Source organism: Ammospiza caudacuta, chromosome 33 (genome assembly GCF_027887145.1).
Source record: "Ammospiza caudacuta isolate bAmmCau1 chromosome 33, bAmmCau1.pri, whole genome shotgun sequence".
NCBI lineage: Eukaryota > Metazoa > Chordata > Aves > Passeriformes > Passerellidae > Ammospiza > Ammospiza caudacuta.
This window is the reverse complement of record NC_080625.1, coordinates 867,776-890,947: the sequence shown is the minus strand read 5'-3', so window position 1 is coordinate 890,947 and position 23,172 is coordinate 867,776. Positions and strand designations below refer to the sequence as shown.

General features: G+C 49.7%; 1 protein-coding gene across 1 annotated transcript in view; it reads right to left on the bottom strand.

Annotated features, from left to right (window-relative positions):
• Positions 1–23,172, bottom strand: part of GABBR1 (gamma-aminobutyric acid type B receptor subunit 1) — a gene marked incomplete at its 3' end in the record, with an annotated part of 57,266 nt that overhangs the window by 5,897 nt on the left and 28,197 nt on the right. Inside the window, exons 7-18 of the mRNA XM_058822525.1 lie at positions 22,875–22,976; positions 22,154–22,219; positions 19,906–20,097; positions 16,885–17,127; positions 15,930–15,993; positions 13,720–13,797; positions 11,624–11,774; positions 9,271–9,403; positions 7,225–7,341; positions 3,600–3,707; positions 2,490–2,583; positions 978–1,105 (exon numbers count right to left, since the gene is read on the bottom strand). Coding sequence (XP_058678508.1) covers positions 978–1,105; positions 2,490–2,583; positions 3,600–3,707; positions 7,225–7,341; positions 9,271–9,403; positions 11,624–11,774; positions 13,720–13,797; positions 15,930–15,993; positions 16,885–17,127; positions 19,906–20,097; positions 22,154–22,219; positions 22,875–22,976 — 1,476 coding nt within the window. The remainder of the gene's footprint in view (positions 1–977; positions 1,106–2,489; positions 2,584–3,599; positions 3,708–7,224; positions 7,342–9,270; positions 9,404–11,623; positions 11,775–13,719; positions 13,798–15,929; positions 15,994–16,884; positions 17,128–19,905; positions 20,098–22,153; positions 22,220–22,874; positions 22,977–23,172) is intronic.

The following is a 23,172-nucleotide window of genomic DNA, read 5'->3' as shown; positions in this document are numbered from 1 at the left end:
TAAGGAATTTTTGGGAAATTTTCTGGTCTTTCTTGGGAATTTTTTTTAGTATTTTTTTAGGAATTTTTGGGGGATTTTTGGTGGAATTTTTTGGGATTTTTCAGGGGACTTTTCTTAATTTTTAGAGATTTTTGTGCGGGTTTTTTTAGGAATTTTTGGGGATTTTTTTGCGGAATTTTTGGGACTTTTTTGAGAATTTCTGGGGATTTTTTCTGCTATTTTTGTGGAATTTTTGGACAATTTTTTGAGATTTTTTGAGGGGGTTTGTGATTTTTTGGGGGGATTTTCTTGCAATTTTTTGTTGTATTTTTCTTGTATTTTTGGACAATTTTTGAGCATTTTTTTTGGAATTTTGGGGGAATTTTTTTTTTATTTTTTTAAATTTTTTGTTCGGACTTTTTGGGATTTTTCTGAATTTTTGAACCGAATTTTTGGGGATTTTTTTGAGGAATTTTTGGGAATTTTTTGAGAATTTCTGGGGATTTTTTCTGGTATTTTTGTGGAATTTTTGGGGAATTCTTTGAGATTTTTGGGGGAATTTTTTTGCTTTTTTTTTGCATTTTTCTTGTATTTTTGGACAATTTTTGATCATTTTTTTCGGAATTCTGGGGGAATTTTTTTTGGAATTTTTTTTTAATTTTTTGTTCAGACTTTTTGGGATTTTTCTGAATTTTTGAACCGAATTTTTGGGGATTTTTTTGGGGAATTTTTGGGAATTTTTTGAGAATTTCTGGGGATTTTTTCTGGTATTTTTGTGGAATTTTTGGACAATTCTTTGAGATTTTTGGGGGAATTTTTTTGCTTTTTTTTTTTTTATTTTTCTTGTATTTTTGGACCATTTCTGAGCTTTTTTTTTTTAATTTTGGGGGAATTTTTTTGGAATTTTTTTTTAATTTTTTGTTCGGACTTTTTGGGATTTTTCTGAATTTTGGAGCGGAATTTTTGGGGAATTTTTCCCTGGAATGTTCCGGAATTACCGCCACGTTGTAGATGGCCATGCCCACGGCTCGGTGGTCGTTGATTTTCTCCGTGGAGACGCTTTTGGTCTCGTAGGCCAAAAAAATCCCCAAAAGCAGCAGCAGCCCCTTGAAGCCGTAAAAAATCCCTGGAAAAAATCGAGAAAAAGGAAAAAAAATTAATTTAAAAATTCCTCTTTTTAATTAAAAATCCCTGGAAAAATCGAGAAAAAGGAAAAAAAAAAAATTAATTAAAAAATTCCTATTTCTTAATTAAAAATCCCTGGAAAAATCGAGAAAAAGAAAATAAAATTAATTAAAAAATTACTTTTTTAAATTAAAAATCCCTGGAAAAAATCGAGAAAAAGGAAAAAAAAATTAATTAAAAAATTCCTCTTTTTAATTAAAAATCCCTGGAAAAATCGAGAAAAAGGAAAAAAAAAATTAATTAAAAAATTCCTATTTCTTAATTAAAAATCCCTGGAAAAATCGAGAAAAAGGAAAAAAAAATTAATTTAAAAATTCCTTTTTTAAATTAAAAATCCCTGGAAAAAATAGAGAAAAAGGAAAAAAAAAATTAATTTAAAAATTCCTTTTTTAAAATTAAAAATCCCTGGAAAAATCGAGAAAAAGGAAAAAAAAAATTAATTAAAAAATTCCTTTTTTAAATTCAAAATCCCTGGAAAAAATCAAGAAAAATTCCACCTGGAAACCCCAAAATTCCACCAGAAAAAAAAAACCAAACCCAAATCTGCCTTAAAAAAATCAAAATTTCACCTCAAACCCCTCAAATTTCACTGAAAATCCCCCAAATTTGCCCCCAAATCTTAAAATTTGCCCGAAAATCCCCAAAATTCCACCTGGACAGCCCAAATTTGCCCTGAAATCCCCCAAAATTCCATCGGAAACCCCAAAATTCCACCAGAAAAAAACCCCAAATTTGCCTTAAAAGAAATCAAAATTTCACCAGAACCCCTCAAATTTCACTGAAAATCCCCCAAATTTGCCCCAAAATCCCAAAATTTGCCCTGAAATGCCCCAAAATTCCATCAGAAACTCCCAAAATTCCACCTGGACACCCCAAAATTCCACCTAAAAAACCCCAAATCTGCCTTAAAAAAAATCAAAATTTCACCTGAAACCCCTCAAATTTCACTGAAAATCCCCCAAATTTGCCCCCAAATTCCACCTGGACACCCAAATTTGGCCCTGAAATGCCCCAAAATTCCATCAGAAACTCCCGAAATTCCACCTGAACACCCCAAAATTCCACCTAAAAAACCCCAAATCTGCCTTAAAAAAAAAATCAAAATTTCACCTGAAACCCCTCAAATTTCACTGAAAATCCCCCAAATTTGCCCCCAAATCTTAAAATTTGTCCTGAAATGCCCCAAAATTCCATCGGAAACTCCCAAAATTCCACCTGGAAACCCCAAAATTCCACCTAAAAACCCCAAATTTTCCCCTAAAATTTGCCAAAATTTGCCCAAAATTGCGGAAATTTGCCCCAAAATGTTGCGTTTTGCCGGGTACCGAGCCAGGTGTTCATCTTGGTGGAGCTGCAGTGCTCGAGCTGGGGCAGGATGGAAACGTCCGTGTCCGACTTGGGCTCCTCCTTGGTGAACTCCTGCGGCAAATTCCGATTTTGGGCGGAAAATTCGGGATTTTGAGGAAAATTCGGGATTTTGGGGAGAATCCCCTCAAGCATCTGGAGAACCTTCCAGAACTCTCAAATGCCTCCAGAACATCTCGAGAACCTCCCAGGAACCTCTCAAACCCTTGGAGAAGCTTCCAGAACCCCCTCGAACACCTCCAGAAGATCTCAAGAACCTCCCAGGAACCCCCTCAAAGCCCCAGAGAACCTTCCAGAACCCCCTCAAACACCTGGAGAACCTCCAAAACCACCTCAAGAACCCCTCAAACACCTCCAGAACATCTCGAGAACCTCCCAGGACCCTCCAAACCCGCAGAGAACCTTCCAGAACCACCTCAAACACCTCAAGGAACCCCCAAACACCTCCAGAACATCTCGAGATCCTCCCAGGAACCCCCAAACCCTTGGAGAACCTTCCAGAACCCCCTCAAACACCTCAAGGAACTCCTCAAACACCTCCAGAACATCTCAAGAACCTCCCAGGAACCTCTCAAACCCCCACAGAACCTTCCAGAATCCCCTCAAGCACCTGGAGAACCTCCAAAACCACCTCAAGAACCCCTCAAACACCTCCAGAACATCTCGAGAACCTCCCAGGACCCTCCAAACCCGCAGAGAACCTTCCAGAACCACCTCAAACACCTCAAGGAACCCCTCAAACCCCTCCAGAACATCTCGAGAACCTCCCAGGACCCTCCAAACCCCCAGAGAACCTTCCAGAAACCCTCAAACACCTCCAGAACATCTCAAGAACCTCCCTGGAACTCCCAAACCCCCAGAGAACCTTCCAGAACCACCTCAAACACCTCCAGAACATCTCGAGAACCTCCCAGGACCCTCCAAACCCCCAGAGAACCTTCCAGAACCACCTCAAACACCTGGAGAACCTCCAAAACCACCTCAAGAACCCCTCAAACCCCTCCAGAACATCTCGAGAACCTCCCGGGACCCCCCGAAGCCCCGCGGAAGGTTCCGGAAGGCGCGCGGACCTCGATGGTGCGGTGCAGGGGGTCCACGATCTGCCACACGCTCAGCGTCACCACGTCCAGGGCCACCAGGCCGCCCACGGTGGCGTAGAGCTTCCAGGGCTCCAGGCTCTGCGGGGACACGGACGGGGGGTCAGCGGCGACACCGGGACCGGGAACAGCCGGAAACAAACAGCCGGGAACCGAGGGAACACCCGGAAACCGAGGGAACACCCGGAAACCGAGGGAACAACCGGAAACCGAGGGAACAACCGGAAACCGAGGGAACAACTGGAAACCGAGGGAACACCCGGAAACCGAGGGAACACCCGGAACCAAGGGAACAACCGGAAACCGAGGGAACAACCGGAAACAAGGGAACAACTGGAAACCGAGGGAACACCCGGAACCGAGGGAACAACCGGAACCGAGGGAACAACCGGAACCGAGGGAACAACCGGAAACCGAGGGAACAACCGGAAACCGAGGGAACAACCGGAAACCGAGGGAACAACTGGAAACCGAGGGAACACCCGGAAACCGAGGGAACACCCGGAACCGAGGGAACACCCGGAAACAAGGGAACAACCGGAAACCGAGGGAACAACCGGAAACCGAGGGAACACCCGGAACCCAAGGAACACCCAGAACACAAAGGAACACCCGGATCCCAAAGGAACACCCGGGAACCAAGGGAACACCCGGAACCAAGGGAACAACCGGAAACCGAGGGAACACCCGGAACCCAAGGAACACCCAGAACCAAGGGAACACCCGGAAACCAAACACCCGGAAACCAAGGGAACACCCGGAACCAAGGGAACAACCGGAAACCAAAGGAACACCTGGAAACCAAGGGAACAACCGGCAACCAAAAAAACCACAACCGAAACCCAAAGGAACACCCAGAACACAAAGGAACACCCGGATCCCAAAGGAACACCCGGGAACCAAGGGAACACCCAGGAACCAAGGGAACGACCGGAAACCAACAACCCAAATCCCAAAGGAACACCCGGAAACCAAAAAATTCACAACCGGAAACCAAAGGAACACCCGGAAACCAAAGGAACACCCGGAAACCAAGGGAACAACCGGAAACCAAACACCAGGATCCCAGCAACCCAAATCCCAAAGGAACAACCGGAACCCAAAGGAACACCCGGATCCCAAAAAAACCACAACCGGAAACCAAAGGAACACCCGGAAACCAAAAAAACCACAACTGGATCCCAAAGGAACACCCGGAAACCAAAGGAACACCCGGGAAACAAGGGAACAACCGGAAACCAACAACCCAAATCCCAAAGGAACACCCGGAACCCAAAGGAACACCCAGAAACCAAGGGAACAACCGGAAACCAAACACCCGGATCCCAGCAACCCAAATCCCAAAGGAACACCCGGAAACCAAAAAAACCACAACCGGAACCCAAAGGAACACCCGGAAACCAAGGGAACACAACTGGATCCCAAAGGAACACCCAGAACACAAAGGAACACCCGGATCCCAAAGGAACACCCGGATCCCAACAACCCAAATACCAAAGGAACACCCGGATTCCAAAGGAACAACCGGAAACCAAAAAAACCACAACCGGAAACCAAAGGAACACCCGGAAACAAAAAAACCACAACCGGAACCCAAAGGAACACCCGGAAACCAAACACCCACATCCCAAACACCCGGATCCCAACAACCCAAATACCAAAGGAACACCCGGATCCCAACAACCTCAATCCCAAAGGAACACCCAGATCCCAAAGGAACACCCGGATCCCAAACACCCAAATCCCAACAACCCCAACCCCGAAAGAACACCCGAATCCCAAAAAACCACCCGGATCCTAAAAAGAACACCCGGATGCCAAAGGAACACTCGGATCCCAAACACCCGGATCCCAACAACCCAAATACCAAAGGAACACCCGGATCCCAAAGGAACACCCGGAAACCAAACACCCGGATCCCAACAACCTCAATCCCAAAGGAACACCCGGAACCCAAAGGAACACCCGGAAACAACAACCCAAATACCAAAGGAACACCCGGAAACCAAAGGAACACCCGGAACCCAAAAAAACCACAACCGGAACCCAAAGGAACACCCGGAAACCAACAACCTCAATCCCAAAGGAACACCCGGATCCCAACACCCAAACCCCAACAAACCACAACACCCAAACCCCAACACCCATTTCCCAACACCATCCCAAAGTCCCCCCGTCCGCCTGTTCCCCGCTTGCCTTCCGCTTGTCCTTCTTGTCGTCCTTCTTGGTGAACACGGTGTGCACCCAAACCCCAACACCCAAACCCCAACACCCAAACCCCAACACCCAAACCCCAACACCCAAACCCCAACACCCAAACCCCAACACCCAAACCCCAACACCCAAACCCCAACACCCAAACCCCAACAACCAACAAACCACACCCAAACCCCAACACCCAAACCCCAACAACCAAACCCCAACACCCAAACCCCAACACCCAAACCCCAAAAGAACAATCGGATCCCAAAGGAACACCCGGATCCCAAGGGAACACCCAGAACCCAAAGGAACACCCGGAACCCAACACCCGCATCTCAAATCCAACACCCAGATCCCAAAGGAACACTCGGATCCCAACACCCAAAGCCCAACAAACACCTGAATCCCAAAAAAACACCCGGATCCTAAAAAGAACACCTGGATCCCAAAGGAACACCCAGAAACCAAACACCCGGATCCCAACAACCCAAATCCCAAAGGAACACCCGGATCCCAAAGGAACACCCGGATCCCAACAACCCAAATTCCAACAACCTCAACCCCAAATGAACACCCGGATCCCAAAGGAACACCCAAACCCCAACACCCAAATCTCAACACCCAAACCCCAACACCCAAACCCCAACACCATCCCAAAGTCCCCCCGTCCGCCTGTTCCGTGCTTGCCTTCCGCTTGTCCTTCTTGTCGTCCTTCTTGGTGAACACGGTGTGCACCCAAACCCCAACACCCAAACCCCAACACCCAAACCCCAACAACCAAACCCCAACACCCAAATCCCAACACCCAAACCCCAACACCCAAACCCCAACACCCAAACCCCAACAACCAAACCCCAACACCCAAACCCCAACACCCAAACCCCAACACCCAAACCCCAACAACCAAACCCCAACACCCAAATCCCAACACCCAAACCCCAACACCCAAATCCCAACACCCAAACCCCAACACCCAAACCCCAACAACCAAACCCCAACAACCAAACCCCAACAGCCAAATCTCAACACCCAAACCCCAACAACCAAACCCCAACAACCAACAAACCACACCCAAACCCCAACACCCAAACCCCAACAACCAAACCCCAACAACCAAACCCCAACAGCCAAATCTCAACACCCAAACCCCAACAACCAAACCCCAACAACCAACAAACCACACCCAAACCCCAACACCCAAACCCCAACAACCAAACCCCAACAACCAAACCCCAACAGCCAAATCTCAACACCCAAACCCCAACAACCAAACCCCAACACCCAAACCCCAACAACCAAACCCCAACACCCAAACCCCAACAAACCACACCCAAACCCCAACACCCAAACCCCAACACCATCCCAAAGTCCCCCCGTCCGCCTGTTCCGTGCTCGCCTTCCGCTTGTCCTTCTTGTCGTCCTTCTTGGTGAACACGGTGTGCACCCACCAGATCTTGGTGAACATGCTGCCGTAGGCCAGGCTGAAGCCCAGCCCCAACAGCCACAGCCGCGCCTGCCAACAACAGTCGGACAACACGGCGACAGTCGGACAAGGCCTGACAGTCGGAAACGCCGCCGGGATTGGTGGTGTTGGTTGTTCCTGCTCTGGGTGTTGTCGTTTTCTGGGGTTTGGCTTTCTTGGCTGTGGGTCTGACTGTTTCTGACTGTTCCTGACTGTTTCTGACTGTTCCTGACTGTTTCTGACTGTTTCTGACTGTTCTGGTTGTTCCTCCCCTTCCCATTCTGATTGTTCCTCCTCTGATTGTTCCCAACTCTTCTTTCCCTTCCCATCCTGATTGTTGCCGACTGTTTTTACCTTTTTTTTCCCATTCTGATTGTTTCCGACTGTTCATTCCCTTCCCATTGCGATTGTTCTTGACTCTTTCTTCCCATTCCGACTGTTCCTTTCCTTCCCATTCCGACTGTTCCTTTCCTTCCCATTCCGATTGTTCTTGACTCTTTCTTCCCATTCCGACTGTTCCTTTCCTTCCCATTCCGACTGTTCCTTATCCTTCCCATTCCGACTGTTCCTTTCCTTCCCATTCCGACTGTTCCTTATCCTTCCCATTCCGACTGTTCCTTATCCTTCCCATTCCGATTGTTGATTCTTTCTTCCCATTCCGACTGTTCTTCCTCCATTTGTTCCCAGCTGTTTCTTTCTTTTCCCCCATTTTGATGGTTCCCATTCCGACTGTTCCTTTCCTTCCCATTCTGATTGTTCCTTCTCTGATTGTTTCCAACTGTTCCTTCCCTTCCCTTCCCATTCTGGTTGTTCCCAATTGTTCCTTCCCTTCCCATTCCGACTGTTCCTCCTCTGATTGTTTCTGAACGGCTTCTTTCCTTTTTTTCCCTATTCCGATTGTTTCCGACTGTTTATTTTTCTCCCGTTCTGATTGTTCCCAACTGTTCCTTCCCTTCCCATTCCGATTGTTCCTGACTGGATCCTCCCATCCCTGGTGGTGTCTCCGCTTGTTCCTCCACCTGTTCCCTCCCATTTCCGCCTGTTCCTCCACCTGTTCCCTCCCATTTCCGCCTGTTCCTCCACCTGTTCCCACCCCATTTCCCTCCATTTCCGCCTGTTCCTCCGCCTGTCCCTCCCATTATTTCCCCGCTCTCTGCCTGTTGCTCCGCCTGTTCCCCCCATCATTTCCCTGCTCTCCGCCTGTTCCCCCCACCATTCCCCCTCTCTCCGCCTGTTGCTCCGCCTGTTGCCCCCCATTATTTCCCCGCTCTCCGCCTGTTCCTCCGCCTGTCCCTCCCATTATTTCCCCCTCTCTCCGCCTGTTCCTCTGCCTGTTCCCCCCATCATTTCCCCGCTCTCCACCTGTTCCTCCGCCTGTCTCTCCCATCATTTCCCCGCTCTCTGCCTGTTGCTCCGCCTGTTCCCCCCATTATTTCTCCACTCTCCGCCTGTTCCCCCCATCATTTTCCTGCTCTCCGCCTGTTCCTCCGCCTGTCCCTCCCCATTATTTCCCCGCTCTCCGCCTGTTCCCCCCCAGTATTTCTCCGCCTGTTCCTCCCATTATTTCCCCTCTCTCCGCCTGTTGCTCCGCCTGTTCCCCCCATCATTTCCCTGCTCTCCGCCTGTTCCCGCCACCATTTCCCCTCTCTCCACCTGTCTCTCTGCCTGTTCCCCCCCACCATTTCCCCTCTCTCCACCTGTTGCTCCGCCTGTTCCCGCCACCATTTCCCCTCTCTCCGCCTGTCTCTCTGCCTGTTCCCCCCCACCATTTCCCCTCTCTCCGCCTGTCGCTCCGCCTGTTCCCGCCACCATTTCCCCTCTCTCCACCTGTCCCTCCGCCTGTTCCCCCCCACCATTTCCCCTCTCTCCGCCTGTCTCTCTGCCTGTTCCCCCCACCATTTCCCCTCTCTCCGCCTGTCGCTCCGCCTGTTCCCGCCACTATTTCCCCTCTCTCCGCCTGTCTCTCCGCCTGTTGCGCACCTGGCAGACGAGGGGGAACAGCCCCGGCCCGATGTGGTACCCGTCCAGCCCCAGCGGGAAGACGGCGGCGAGCGCCAGGGTACAACCGACGGCCGTCATGTTGTTCAGGTAGGGCTGCGAGTTCTGGATGTACCTGCAACAGCCGCACCCGCCCCGCTACAACCGCAACCGGGAACACCCGGACAAGGACAGCGGGCGTTTTTTTCCCGGTTTTTCCTCATTTTTTCCCACTTTTCCCTGAATTTTCCCCCTTTTTTTTTACTGGTGTTCACAATTTTTCATAATTTTTTTCCATTTTTCCCAGAATTTCTCCTGATTTTTCCCCAAATTTTTCCCAGATTTTTTCCCCATTTTCTCCCATTTTTTTTCTTATTTTCACCCAGAATTTTCCCTAATTTTTCCCCAATTTTTCCCCAAATTTTTTTTCCCAGAATTTTTCCCATTTCTCCCCTCCAATTTCCCCCCATTTTTCCCTGAATTTTCCCTCACTTTTTATGGATTTTCACAATTTTTCATAAATTTTTCCCATTTTCCCAATTTTTCCCAGCATTTTCCCCAATTTTTCCCACTTTTCCCTGAATTTTCCCCCTTTTTTTTTACTGGTGTTCACAATTTTTCATTGTTTTTTCCATTTTTCCCACTTTTCCCAGAATTTCTCCTGATTTTTCCCCAAATTTTTCCCAGATTTTTTCCCCATTTTCCGCCTTTTTTTTTCTTATTTTCACCCAGAATTTTCCCTAATTTTTCCCCAATTTTTCCCCAAATTTTTTTTCCCAGAATTTTTCCCATTTCTCCCCTCCAATTTCCCCCCATTTTTCCCTGAATTTTCCCTCACTTTTTATGGATTTTCACAATTTTTCATAAATTTTTCCCATTTTCCCAATTTTTCCCAGCATTTTCCCCAATTTTTCCCACTTTTCCCTGAATTTTCCCCCTTTTTTTTTTACTGGTGTTCACAATTTTTCATCGTTCCTTCCATTTTTCCCACTTTTCCCAGAATTTCTCCTGATTTTTCCCCAAATTTTTCCCAGATTTTTTCCCCATTTTCTCCCATTTTTTTTCTTATTTTCACCCAGAATTTTCCCTAATTTTCCCCCAATTTTTCCCCAATTTTTTCCCAATTTTTTTCCCCAATTTTTCCCAGAATTTTTCCCATTTCTCCCCTCCAATTTCCCCCCATTTTTCCCTGAATTTTCCCTCATTTTTTAATGGATTTTCACAATTTTTCATAAATTTTTCCCATTTTCTCCATTTTTCCCAGCATTTTCCCCAATTTTTCTCAGAATATCCCCCATTTTCTCTAGAATTTTTTCCAATTTTTCCTGGTTTTCCCCAAATTTTCCCAATTTTTTTCTCCATTTCTCCCAGAATTTCCCCCAAATTTCCCCCCAAATTTTTTCCCAATTTTTCCCTGATTTTCCCCCCAATTTCCCCCATTTTCCCCCGAATTTTTCTCCCAATTCTCCCCCAAATTTCCCCCGGAATTTTTCTCTCTTTTCCCAGAATTTTTCCCGATTTTCCCCAGAATTTCTTCTCCATCTTCCCCCATTCCCCGCACTTTCCCAATTTTTTCCAATTTCCCCATTTTTTCCCACATTTTTTCCCCATTTTCCCCCCCATTTTCCCCTGATTTTTTCCCTGGTTTATCCCAAATTTTTCTCCTTTTTCCCCCAAAATTTTTCCCACTTTTCCCCCAAATTTTTCTCCAATTTTCTCCAGAACTTTTCCCATTTCCCCCCCAATTTTTTCCCCTGAATTTTTCCCAGAATTTTTCCCCAAACTTTTCCCCTCCCAAATTTTTTCCCTGGTTTATCCCAAATTTTTCTCCTTTTCCCCCCAATATTTTCCCACTTTTCCCCCAAATTTTTCTCCAATTTTCTCCAGAACTTTTCCCATTTCCCCCCCAATTTTTTCCCCTGAATTTTTCCCAGAATATTTCCCCAAACTTTTCCCCTGATTTTTTCCCTGGTTTATCCCAAATTTTCTCCTTTTCCCCCCAATATTTTCCCACTTTTCCCCCAAATTTTTCTCCAATTTTCTCCAGAACTTTTCCCATTTTCCCCCCAATTTTTTCCCCTGAATTTTTCCCCAAACTTTTCCCCTCCCAAATTTTTCCCCTGGTTTATCCCAAATTTTTCTCCTTTTCCCCCCAATATTTCCCCACTTTTCCCCCAAATTTTTCTCCAATTTTCTCCAGAACTTTTCCCATTTCCCCCCAATTTTTCCCCCTGAATTTTTCCCCAGAATAAACTTTTCCCCTCCCAAGCCCCCAAACCCCCCAGAACTTTCAGAATTTTTTTTAAAATTTTTCGGAATTTTGTGGAATTTCAGGAATTTTCGGGAATTCCCGCACCTGACGTGGCCGTTGTAGATGTTGAAGGCCAAACAAACGACGGCCAGGACGATTCCGAGTGACGCCAACACCGCGACGGAGATGAACAACTTTTGCGACAGGAAGCGGAACGTGGTGATCACCTTGGTGTAATCGGCCGGGGGCGACCCCCCTGCGGACAAAATTGGGAAAAATCCCAAAAAATTGGAAATTTGGGAACATCCGGAAAAATTTCCAGCATTTTTCCCAACGTTTTTGCCGTTTTTCCCCTTTTTTCTTGCCAATTTTCCCAATTTTCCCCCAATTTTTCCTCTTCTCTCCCCACCCATTTCTCCCCGTTTTTCCTTAATTTTGCCAATTTCCCCCCAAATTCCCCCAATTTTTCCCCAATTTCCACCCTTTTTTTCCTCCCATTATTTCCCCCCATTTTCTCCCCAATTTTTCCCAATTTTTTCCAAATTTCCCCAATTTCTTCCAATTTTTCCCCAATTTCCACCCTTTTATTCCTCCCATTATTTCCCCAATTTTTTCCCAATTTCCCCCCATTTTCTCCCCCATTTCCCCCAAATTTTCCCCCCAATTCCCCCAATTTTTCCCAATTTTTTTCCAATTTTTCCCAATTTTCCCCCTTTTTTCCTCCCATTATTTCCCCAATTTTCCCCCAATTTTTCCCCCTAATTTTCCCCCCAATTCCCCCAATTTTTTCCCAATTTTTTTCCAATTTTCCCCCAATTTCCCCCTTTTTTTCCTCCCATTATTTCCCCAATTTTCACCCTTTTTTCCTCCCATTTTCTCCCCCCATTTTTCCCCAAATTTTCCCCAATTTTTCCCCAAAATTTTCCCCCAATTCCCCCAATTTTTTCCCAATTTTTCTCCCCCAAATTTTTCCCCCCAATTCCCCCAATTTTTTCCCAATTTTTTCCAATTTTCCCCCCAAATTTTCCCCCTTTTTTTCTCCCATTATTTCCCAATTTTTTTCCAATTTTCTCCCAATTTTCCCCCTTTTTTTCCTCCCATTATTTCCCCAATTTTTTCCCAATTTCCCCCCATTTTCTCTCCCCATTTTCCCCCAAATTTTCCCCAATTTTTCCCCCAAATTTTCCCCCCAATTTCCCCAATTTTTCCCAATTTTTTCCCAATTTTTCCCCAAAATTTCCCCCTTTTTTTTTCTCCCATTATTTTCCAATTTTTCTCCAAAATTTTCCCCCTTTTTTTCCCTCCCATTATTTCCCCAATATTTTCCCAATTTCCCCCCATTTTCTCCACCCATTTTTCCCCAAATTTTCCCAAATTTTCACCCTTTTATTCCTCCCATTATTCCCCCCATTTTCTCCCCCCATTTCCCCCCAAATTCCCCCAATTTTTTCCCAATTTTTTCCCAATTTCCCCCCATTTTCTCCCCCAATTTTCCCCCAAAATTTCCCCAATTTTTCCCAAAATTCCGCAATTTTTTCCCAATTTCCCCCCATTTTCTCCCACCATTTTTCCCCAAAATTTTCCCCCAATTTTTCCCAAAATTCCCCAATTTTTTCCCAATTTCCCCCCATTTTCTCCCCCAATTTTCCCCCAAAATTTCCCCAATTTTTCCCAAAATTCCCCAATTTTTTCCCAATTTCCCCCCATTTTCTCCCCCAATTTTCCCCCAAAATTTCCCCAATTTTTCCCAAAATTCCCCAATTTTTTCCCAATTTCCCCCCATTTTCTCCCCCAATTTTCCCCCAAAATTTCCCCAATTTTTCCCAAAATTCCCCAATTTTTTCCCAATTTCCCCCCATTTTCTCCCCCAATTTTCCCCAATTTTCACCCTTTTATTCCTCCCATTATTCCCCCCATTTTCTCCCCCCATTTCCCCCCAAATTCCCCCAATTTTTTCCCAATTTTTTCCCAATTTTCCCCCCATTTTCCCCCAAAATTTTCCCCCAATTTTTCCCAAAACTCCCCAATTTTTTCCCAATTTCCCCCCATTTTCTCCCCCCAATTTTCCCCCAAAATTTCCCCAATTTTTCCCAAAATTCCCCAATTTTTTTCCCAATTTCCCCCCATTTTCTCCCCGATTTTCCCCCGTTAGTTCCAATTTCCCGATTTTCCCAATTTCCCGTTTTTTCCCCGTTTCTCACCGATCCATTTGTCGTTGTTGTACCAGCTCAGGTTGTCCTTGGTGCTGTCGTAGTAACCGATCTTCTGGTACTCCCCGTCTGCGGGCACCGGGACACGGACAGGTGACACACGTGACATGGCACAGGTGGCACCGGGACGGGTGACAAGGGACAGGTGACATGGCACAGGTGGCACCGGGACAGGGGACAGGTGACACAGGTGACATGGCACAGGTGGCACCGGGACGGGTGACAAGGGACAGGTGACACAGGTGACAAGGGACAGGTGACATGGCACAGGTGGCACCGGGACACGGACAGGTGACACAGGTGACATGGCACAGGTGGCACCGGGACGGGTGACATGGCACAGGTGACATGGCACAGGTGGCACCGGGACAGGGGACAGGTGACAAGGGACAGGTGACACAAGTGACAAGGGACAGGTGACATGGCACAGGTGGCACCGGGACGGGTGACATTGGACAGGTGACACAGGTGACATTGGACAGGTGACATGGCACAGGTGGCACAGGTGGCACCGGGACAGGTGACATGGCACAGGTGACACCAGGACAGGTGTCAATGGACAGGTGACACCAGGACAGGTGACAAGGGACAGGTGACATCTTCACAACATTGGGACAGGTGACATGGCACAGGTGGCACAGGTGACACCAGGACAGGTGACATTGGACAGGTGACACCCAATGGACAGGTGACAATGGGACAGGTGACAATGGGACAGGTGACATTGGATGGGTGACAATGGGACAGGTGACACCAGGACAGGTGACACTGGACAGGTGACACCTTCAGAACATTGGGACAGGTGACATGGCACAGGTGACACAGGTGACACCAGGACAGGTGACACTGGACAGGTGACACCCACACAGGTGATACCATGGGGACACCCAGACAGGTGTCAGTGGGACAGGTGACACCAGGACAGGTGACAAGGGACAGGTGACACCTTCAGAACATTGGGACAGGTGACATGGCACAGGTGGCACAGGTGGCACCGGGACAGGTGACAAGGGACAGGTGACATTGGATGGGTGACATTGGACAGGTGACATGGCACAGGTGACACCCAAGGGACAGGTGACACCTTCAGAACATTGGGACAGGTGACAACGGGACAGGTGAGACAGGTGACACCCAATGGACAGCTGACATTGGACAGGTGACAAGGGACAGGTGGGACAGGTGACACCCAAGGGACAGGTGACACCAGGACAGGTGACACCGGTGACATTGGAAAGGTGACATTGGACAGGTGACAATGGGACAGGTGAGACAGGTGACACCCAAGGGACAGGTGTCAATGGGACAGGTGACAATGGACAGGTGACATTGGACAGGTGACACCTTGGGGACACCTGGATAGGTGACACCCAATGGACAGGTGACAATGGGACAGGTGACAAGGGACGGGTGCCATCCCCACAGGTGTCACCGGGACAGGTGGGACAGGTGACAATGGGACAGGTGACACCAGGACAGGTGACAATGGGGCAGGTGACATCTTCAGGACATTGGGACAGGTGACAATGGACAGGTGGGACAGGTGACAATGGACAGGTGACATTGGACAGGTGACACCTTGGGGACACCTTGAGAACACCAGGACAGGTGACAATGGGACAGGTGACAAGGGACGGGTGACAGGGGACGGGTGACAAGGGTCGGGTGCCACCCCCCAGGTGTCACCGGGACAGGTGCCGCGTCCCTCGGTGCCACGCGCGGGTCCCCGAGCGCCCCCCCCGCTGTCCCCTCTGTCCCCACTGTCCCCTCACTGTCCCCACTGTCCCCACTGTCCCCGCTGTCCCCGCTGTCCCCTCAGTGTCCCCACTGTGTCCCCTCTGTCCCCAATGTCCCTTCTGTCTCCTCTGTCCCCACTGTCCCCTCTGTCCCCACTGTCCCCTCTGTCCCCTCTGTCCCCTCAGTGTCCCCTCTGTCCCCAATGTCCCCAATGTCCCCTCTGTCCCCTCAGTGTCCCCTCAGTGTCCCCTCTGTCCCCGCTGTCCCCTCTGTCCCCGCTGTCCCCGCTGTCCCCTCAGTGTCCCCTCTGTCCCCGCTGTCCCCAATGTCCCCTCTGTCCCCTCAGTGTCCCCTCAGTGTCCCCGCTGTCCCCTCTGTCCCCTCAGTGTCCCCTCTGTCCCCGCTGTCCCCTCTGTCCCCGCTGTCCCCTCAGTGTCCCCTCGCTGTCCCCGCTGTCCCCTCACCCTGGAGCTGCTCGATCAGGGTCCAGGCCATGCGGGAGCCGCTGGCGTCGAACACCACGTGGCCCTGGAGAGGACACGGGGACACAGCTGGGGACACCTCTGCTGGCGTCTGCAGCCCAGCGGGGCCCGTGGAACCCCCCTTAGATGCCACCACCACCCAAAGATGGATTTTGGAATCCCCCTTAGATGCCACCACCGCCCAAAGATGGATTTTGGAAGCCCCCTTAGATGCCACCACCACCCAAACGAGACTTTTAGAACCCCCCTTAGATGCCACCACCACCCAAAGATGGATTTTGGAACCCCCCTTAGATGCCACCACCACCCAAAGATGGATTTTGGAATCCCCCTTAGATGCCACCTCCACCCAAATCTGACTTTTGGAATCCCCCTTAGATGCCACCACCACCCAAATCTGAATTTTCTGAGGTTCCTCCACCATTTCTGAGATTCCTCCACCCAAATCTGACTTTTGGAACCCCCTCTAGATACCACCACCACCCAAATCTGACTTTCAAAGCCCCATTCCTGAGGTTCCTCCAACCAAGAATGGATTTTGGAACCCCCCTTAGATGCCACCACCACCCAAATCTGAATTTTCTGAGGTTCCTCCACCATTTCTGAGGTTCCTCCACCCAAATCTGAATTTTGGAACCCCCCTTAGATACCACCAACACCCAAACGAGACTTTAAGAACCCCCCTTAGATGCCACCACCACCCAAATCTGAATTTTCTGAGGTTCCTCCACCCAAATCTGAACTTTGGGACCCAATTTTTGAGGTTCCTCCACCCAAATCTGACTTTTGGAACCCCCCTTAGATGCCGCCGCCGCCCAAATCTGAATTTTCTGAGGTTCCTCCACCATTTCCGAGGTTCCTCCACCCAAATCTGACTTTTCGGAACCCCCCCCCTAGATGCCACCACCACCAGCCACCCAACCCCTGCGGGACGCACCGAGACGCCCTCGAAGGCGGAGGAGTTGAGGGCGCGGTAGATCTCGTCGGTGATGGTTTTGTTGTTGTAGTTGAACTCGTCCAGGCCCACGCCGTGCTTGGCCAGCTCCTGCGCCGTCTTGTTGAGCGCCAGCGCCAGCGCCCAGATGGCGTCGTAGGCCAGCGGCGCCTCCTGGTAGCCCCCGGTCTCCTTGGGGTTGGGGCCCAGGCGCTTCTCCAGCTTGGCGATGAACTCCTGCGACGTCTGCGGGAGGACAACCAGGGGTGGGGTGGAGATCAGCCAGGGGTGGGGTGGAGAACAGGCAAGGGTTGGGTTGGAGACCACCCAAGGTTGACCCAATGGTTGGGTTGGAGAACATTTCAATGGTTGGGTTGGAGACCACCCAGGGTTGACCCAATGGTTGGGTTGGAGAACATTTCAATGGTTGGGTTGGAGATCAGCCAAGGTTGACCCAATGGTTGGGTTGGAGAACATTCAAGGGTTGGGTTGGAGACCACCCAAGGTTGACCCAATGGTTGGGTTGGAGAACATTTCAATGGTTGGGTTGGAGAACATTTCAATGGTTGGGCTGGAGACCACGCAAGGTTGACCCAAAGTTGACTCAAAGTTGGGGTGGAGACCACCCAAGGGTTGGGTTGGAGAACATTCAAGGGTTGGGTTGGAGACCACCCAGGGTTGACCCAATGGTTGGGTTGGAGAACATTCAATGGTTGGGTTGGAGAACATTCAAGGGTTGGGTTGGAGACCACCCAAGGTTGACCCAATGGTTGGGTTGGAGAACATTTCAATGGTTGGGTTGGAGAACATTCCAGGGTTGGGTTGGAGACCACCCAAGGTTGACCCAATGGTTGGGTTGGAGAACATTTCAATGGTTGGGTTGGAGAACATTTCAATGGTTGGGCTGGAGACCACGCAAGGTTGACCCAAAGTTGACTCAAAGTTGGGGTGGAGACCACCCAAGGGTTGGGTTGGAGAACATTCAAGGGTTGGGTTGGAGACCACCCAAGGTTGACCCAATGGTTGGGTTGGAGAACATTTCAATGGTTGGGTTGGAGAAGATTCAAGGGTTGGGTTGGAGACCACCCAGGGTTGACCCAATGGTTGGGTTGGAGAACATTTCAATGGTTGGGTTGGAGAACATTCAAGGGTTGGGTTGGAGATCAGCCAAGGTTGACCCAATGGTTGGGTTGGAGAACATTTCAATGGTTGGGTTGGAGAACATTCCAGGGTTGGGTTGGAGACCACCCAAGGTTGACCCAATGGTTGGGTTGGAGAACATTTCAATGGTTGGGTTGGAGAACATTCAAGGGTTGGGTTGGAGAACATTCCAGGGTTGGGTTGGAGACCACCCAGGGTTGACCCAATGGTTGGGTTGGAGAACATTTCAATGGTTGGGTTGGAGAACATTCAATGGTTGGGTTGGAGATCAGCCAAGGTTGACCCAATGGTTGGGTTGGAGACCAGGCAAGGGTTGGGTTGGAGAACATTCAAGGGTTGGGTTGGAGACCACCCAAGGTTGACCCAATGGTTGGGTTGGAGACCAGGCAAGGGTTGGGTTGGAGAACACCCAAGGTTCACCCAAGGTTGACCCAATGGTTGCATTGGAGACCACCCAAAGTGGACCCAAGGTTGGGTTGGAGATCAGCCAAGGTTGGGTTGGAGAACATTTCAATGGTTGGGCTGGAGACCACGCAAGGTTGACCCAAAGTTGACTCAAAGTTGGGGTGGAGACCACCCAAGGGTTGGGTTGGAGACCATTCAAGGGTTGGGTTGGAGATCATTCAAGGGTTGGGTTGGAGATCAGCCAAGGTTGGGTTGGAGACCACGCAAGGTTGGGTTGGAGAACATTTCAATGGTTGGGTTGGAGAACATTCAAGGGTTGGGTTGGAGATCAGCCAAGGTTGGGTTGGAGATCAGCCAAGGTTGGGTTGGAGAACATTCAAGGGTTGGGTTGGAGATCATTCAATGGTTGGGTTGGAGATCAGCCAATGGTTGGGTTGGAGAACATTTCAATGGTTGGGTTGGAGATCAGCCAAGGTTGGGTTGGAGATCAGCCAAGGTTGGGCTGGAGAACATTTCAATGGTTGGGTTGGAGATCAGCCAAGGTTGACCCAAAGTTGACTCAAAGTTGGGTTGGAGACCACGCAAGGGTTGGGTTGGAGATCAGGCAAGGGTTGGGTTGGAGACCACCCAAGGTTGGGTTGGAGAACATTTCAATGGTTGGGTTGGAGATCAGCCAAGGGTTGGGTTGGAGACCACACAAGGTTGACCCAAAGTTGACTCAGAGTTGGGTTGGAGACCACCCAATGGTTGGGTTGGAGATTTGGGTTGGAGACCACCCAAGGTTTGGGTTGGAGATCACCCAATGTTCACCCAACACTGACCCAACGGTTGCCTTGGCCACCACCCAAGGTTGACCAAATGTTGACCTAAGGTTTGGCTTGGAGACCACCCATGGTTGACCCAATGGTTGGATTGACCACCACCCAAAGTTGACCCAAGGTTTGGCTTGGAGACCACCCAAAATTTGGGTTGGAAACCACCCAAGGTTTGGCTTGGAGACCACCCATGGTTGACCCAAGGGTTAGGTTGGAGACCACCCAAGGTTTGGCTTGGAGACCACCCAAGGTTGGCTTGGAGACCACCCAACATTGACCCAACGGTTGCATTGGGGACCATCTAACATTGACCCAACGTTGGCTTGGCCACCACCCAATCTTGACCCAAGGGTTGGCTTGGAGACCACCCAAGGGTTGGGTTGGAGACCACCCAAGGTTTGGCTTGGAGACCACCCAAGGTTTGGCTTGGAGACCACCCAAGGGTTGGGTTGGAGACCACCCAAGGTTTGGCTTGGAGACCACCCAAGGGTTGGGTTGGAGACCACCCAAGGGTTGGGTTGGAGACCACCCAAGGTTTGGGTTGGAGACCACCCAAGGTTTGGCTTGGAGACCACCCAAGGTTTGGCTTGGAGACCACCCAAGCTCCGTCCCGGCCACCGGCCAAGGCGGCCGCGGGGCCCACCATGTTGGAGATGCTGCGCGTGTTCTCGGGGTTGAGCATGACGATCTCGGTGGTGATGTGACCTTCCACCGCCTCGGCCATCTGGTCGGCCGTGCAGTTGATGGACGGGTCGGGCGTGCGGAACCATTTGTTGGCGTACCAGCCGATGAGGAACCACACGTACTTCTTGCCGTAGAGCTTCTCCTTGTACACCTGCAGCACACCACCACCATCATCATCCATCCATCCATGATCCATCATCATCATCATCCATCCATGATCCATCATCCATCCATCCATCCATGATCCATCATCATCATCATCATCATCATCCATCCATGATCCATCATCCATCCATCCATCCATCCATCCATCCATCTCCATCCATCCATCATCCATCCATCCATCCATCCATCTCCATCCATCCATCCATCCATCCATCCATGATCCATCATCATCATCATCCATCCATGATCCATCATCCATCCATCCATCCATGATCCATCATCATCATCATCATCATCCATCCATGATCCATCATCCATCCATCCATCCATCTCCATCCATCCATCCATCATCCATCTCCATCCATCCATCCATCCATCCATGATCCATCATCATCATCATCCATCCATGATCCATCATCCATCCACCCATGATCCATCATCATCCATCCATGATCCATCATCCATCCATCATCCATCCATCCATCCATCCATCCATGATCCATCATCATCATCATCATCATCATCATCATCCATCCATGATCCATCATCATCCATCCATCCATCCATCCATCCATCCATCCATCCATCCATCCATCCATCATCCATCCACCCATCCATCCATCCATGATCCATCATCACTGATCCACCATCGGAACCATTTGTTGGCGTACCAGCCGATGAGGAACCACACGTACTTCTTGCCGTAGAGCTTCTCCTTGTACACCTGCAGCACACCACCACCATCATCATCATCATCATCATCATCATCATCATCCATCCATGATCCATCATCATCCATCCATGATCCATCATCATCATCATCATCATCCATCCATGATCCATCATCATCATCATCATCATCATCCATCCATGATCCATCATCCATCCATCCATGATCCATCATCATCCATCCATGATCCATCATCATCCATCCATCCATGATCCATCATCATCATCATCATCATCCATCCATGATCCATCATCATCATCCATCCATGATCCATCATCATCCATCCATCCATCCATGATCCATCATCATCATCATCATCATCATCCATCCATGATCCATCATCCATCCATCCATGATCCATCATCATCCATCCATGATCCATCATCATCCATGATCCATCATCATCCATCCATCCATGATCCATCATCATCATCATCCATCCATGATCCATCATCATCACCATCATCTGTCTCCATCCATGATCCATCATCACCATCATCACCACCACCACCATCATCATCCATCTTCATCATCATCACCGTCACCATCACCGTCTCCATCCATCCATGATCCACCACCATCATCATCATCCATCTCCATCCATCCATGATCTACCATCATTGATCCATCATCATCATCATCACCATCATCATCTCCATCCATGGTCCACCATCACCACCATCATCATCTCCATCCATCCATGATCCACCACCATCATCATCATCCATCTTCATCCATCCATGATCTATCGTCATTGATCCATCATCATCATCACCATCAACACAACCACCATCTCCATCCATGGTCCACCATCATCATCACCATCATCATCTCCATCACCATCTCCATCCATGGTCCACCACCATCACCGTCTCCATCCATCCATGATCCACCACCATCATCATCATCCATCTCCATCCATCCATGATCTACCATCATTGATCCATCACCATCATCACCACCACCATCTCCATCCATGGTCCACCATCATCATCACCATCATCATCTCCATCCATGGTCCACCACCATCATCACCATCATCATCTCCATCCATGGTCCACCATCACCACTATCTCCATCCATGGTCCACCATCGTCATCACCATCTCCATCCATGGTCCACCATCACCACCATCTCCATCCATGGTCCATCATCTCCATCCATGGTCCACCATCACCACTATCTCCATCCATGGTCCACCATCGTCATCACCATCTCCATCCATGGTCCACCATCACCATCACCACCACCATCTCCATCCATGGTCCACCACCACCACCACCATCCCCATCTCCACCGACGCCGTTCCCACCTCGCAGAAGACCTTCCTGGCCACCGTCTCGTAGAAGAGCCCCACGATGATGCGCGCGTCCTGCCGCTGCGGGATTGGACGGTTCCTTAGAGCCCCGCCCACCTCATTTGCATAAACCAACCACCCTCTCCCACCCCGATGGACTTCTGGGGCGGGTTCTCCTCGTTTCGGAGGTCCACCATGGTCAGGGAGGGTCCTGAGGGTGGGGTTGGACCTCAGGGTGGTCCTGAAGGTCTGGTTGGACCTCAGGGTGGTCCTGAAGGTCTGGTGGGACCTCAGGGCAGTCCTGAAGGTCTGGTGGGACCTCAGGGTGGTCCTGAAGGTGGGGTTGGACCTCAGAGTGGTCCTGAGGGTGGGGTTGGACCTCAGAGTGGTCCTGAAGGTTTGGTGGGACCTCAGGGTGGTCCTGAAGGTCTGGTGGGACCTCAGGGTGGTCCTGAAGGTCTGGTGGGACCTCAGGGTGGTCCTGAGGGTGGGGTTGGACCTCAGGGTGGTCCTGAAGGTTTGGTGGGACCTCAGGGTGGTCCTGAAGGTCTGGTGGGACCTCAGGGCAGTTCTGAAGGTCTGGTGGGACCTCAGGGTGGTCCTGAAGGTCTGGTGGGACCTCAGAGTGGTCCTGAAGGTTTGGTGGGACCTCAGGGTGGTCCTGAAGGTGGGGTGGGACCTCAGGGTGGTCCTGAAGGAGGGGTTGGACCTCATGGTGGAGATGGGGAGGTCTCACCTTGAGGTTCTTGACGGACGCCGAGGGGTCGGAGAAGAAGCTCTGGCGGAAGGTGATCTCCAGCCCGGCCTCCTTCACCCGCCGGTCGAGGTCGTCCAGGGTCTGGTGGGGACGTGGGGACATCAGAAATGGGGTTGGGGGCACCAAAAGTGGGGTTGGTGGCATCTCAAAGGGGTTTGGGTCACCAACAATGGGGTTGGGGACATCTAAGTGGGGTTGGGGGCACCAGAAATGGGCTCGAGGGCATCTAGGAGGGGTTGGGGACACCAGGGAGGAACCCAAGGAGGATTTTTGGGGT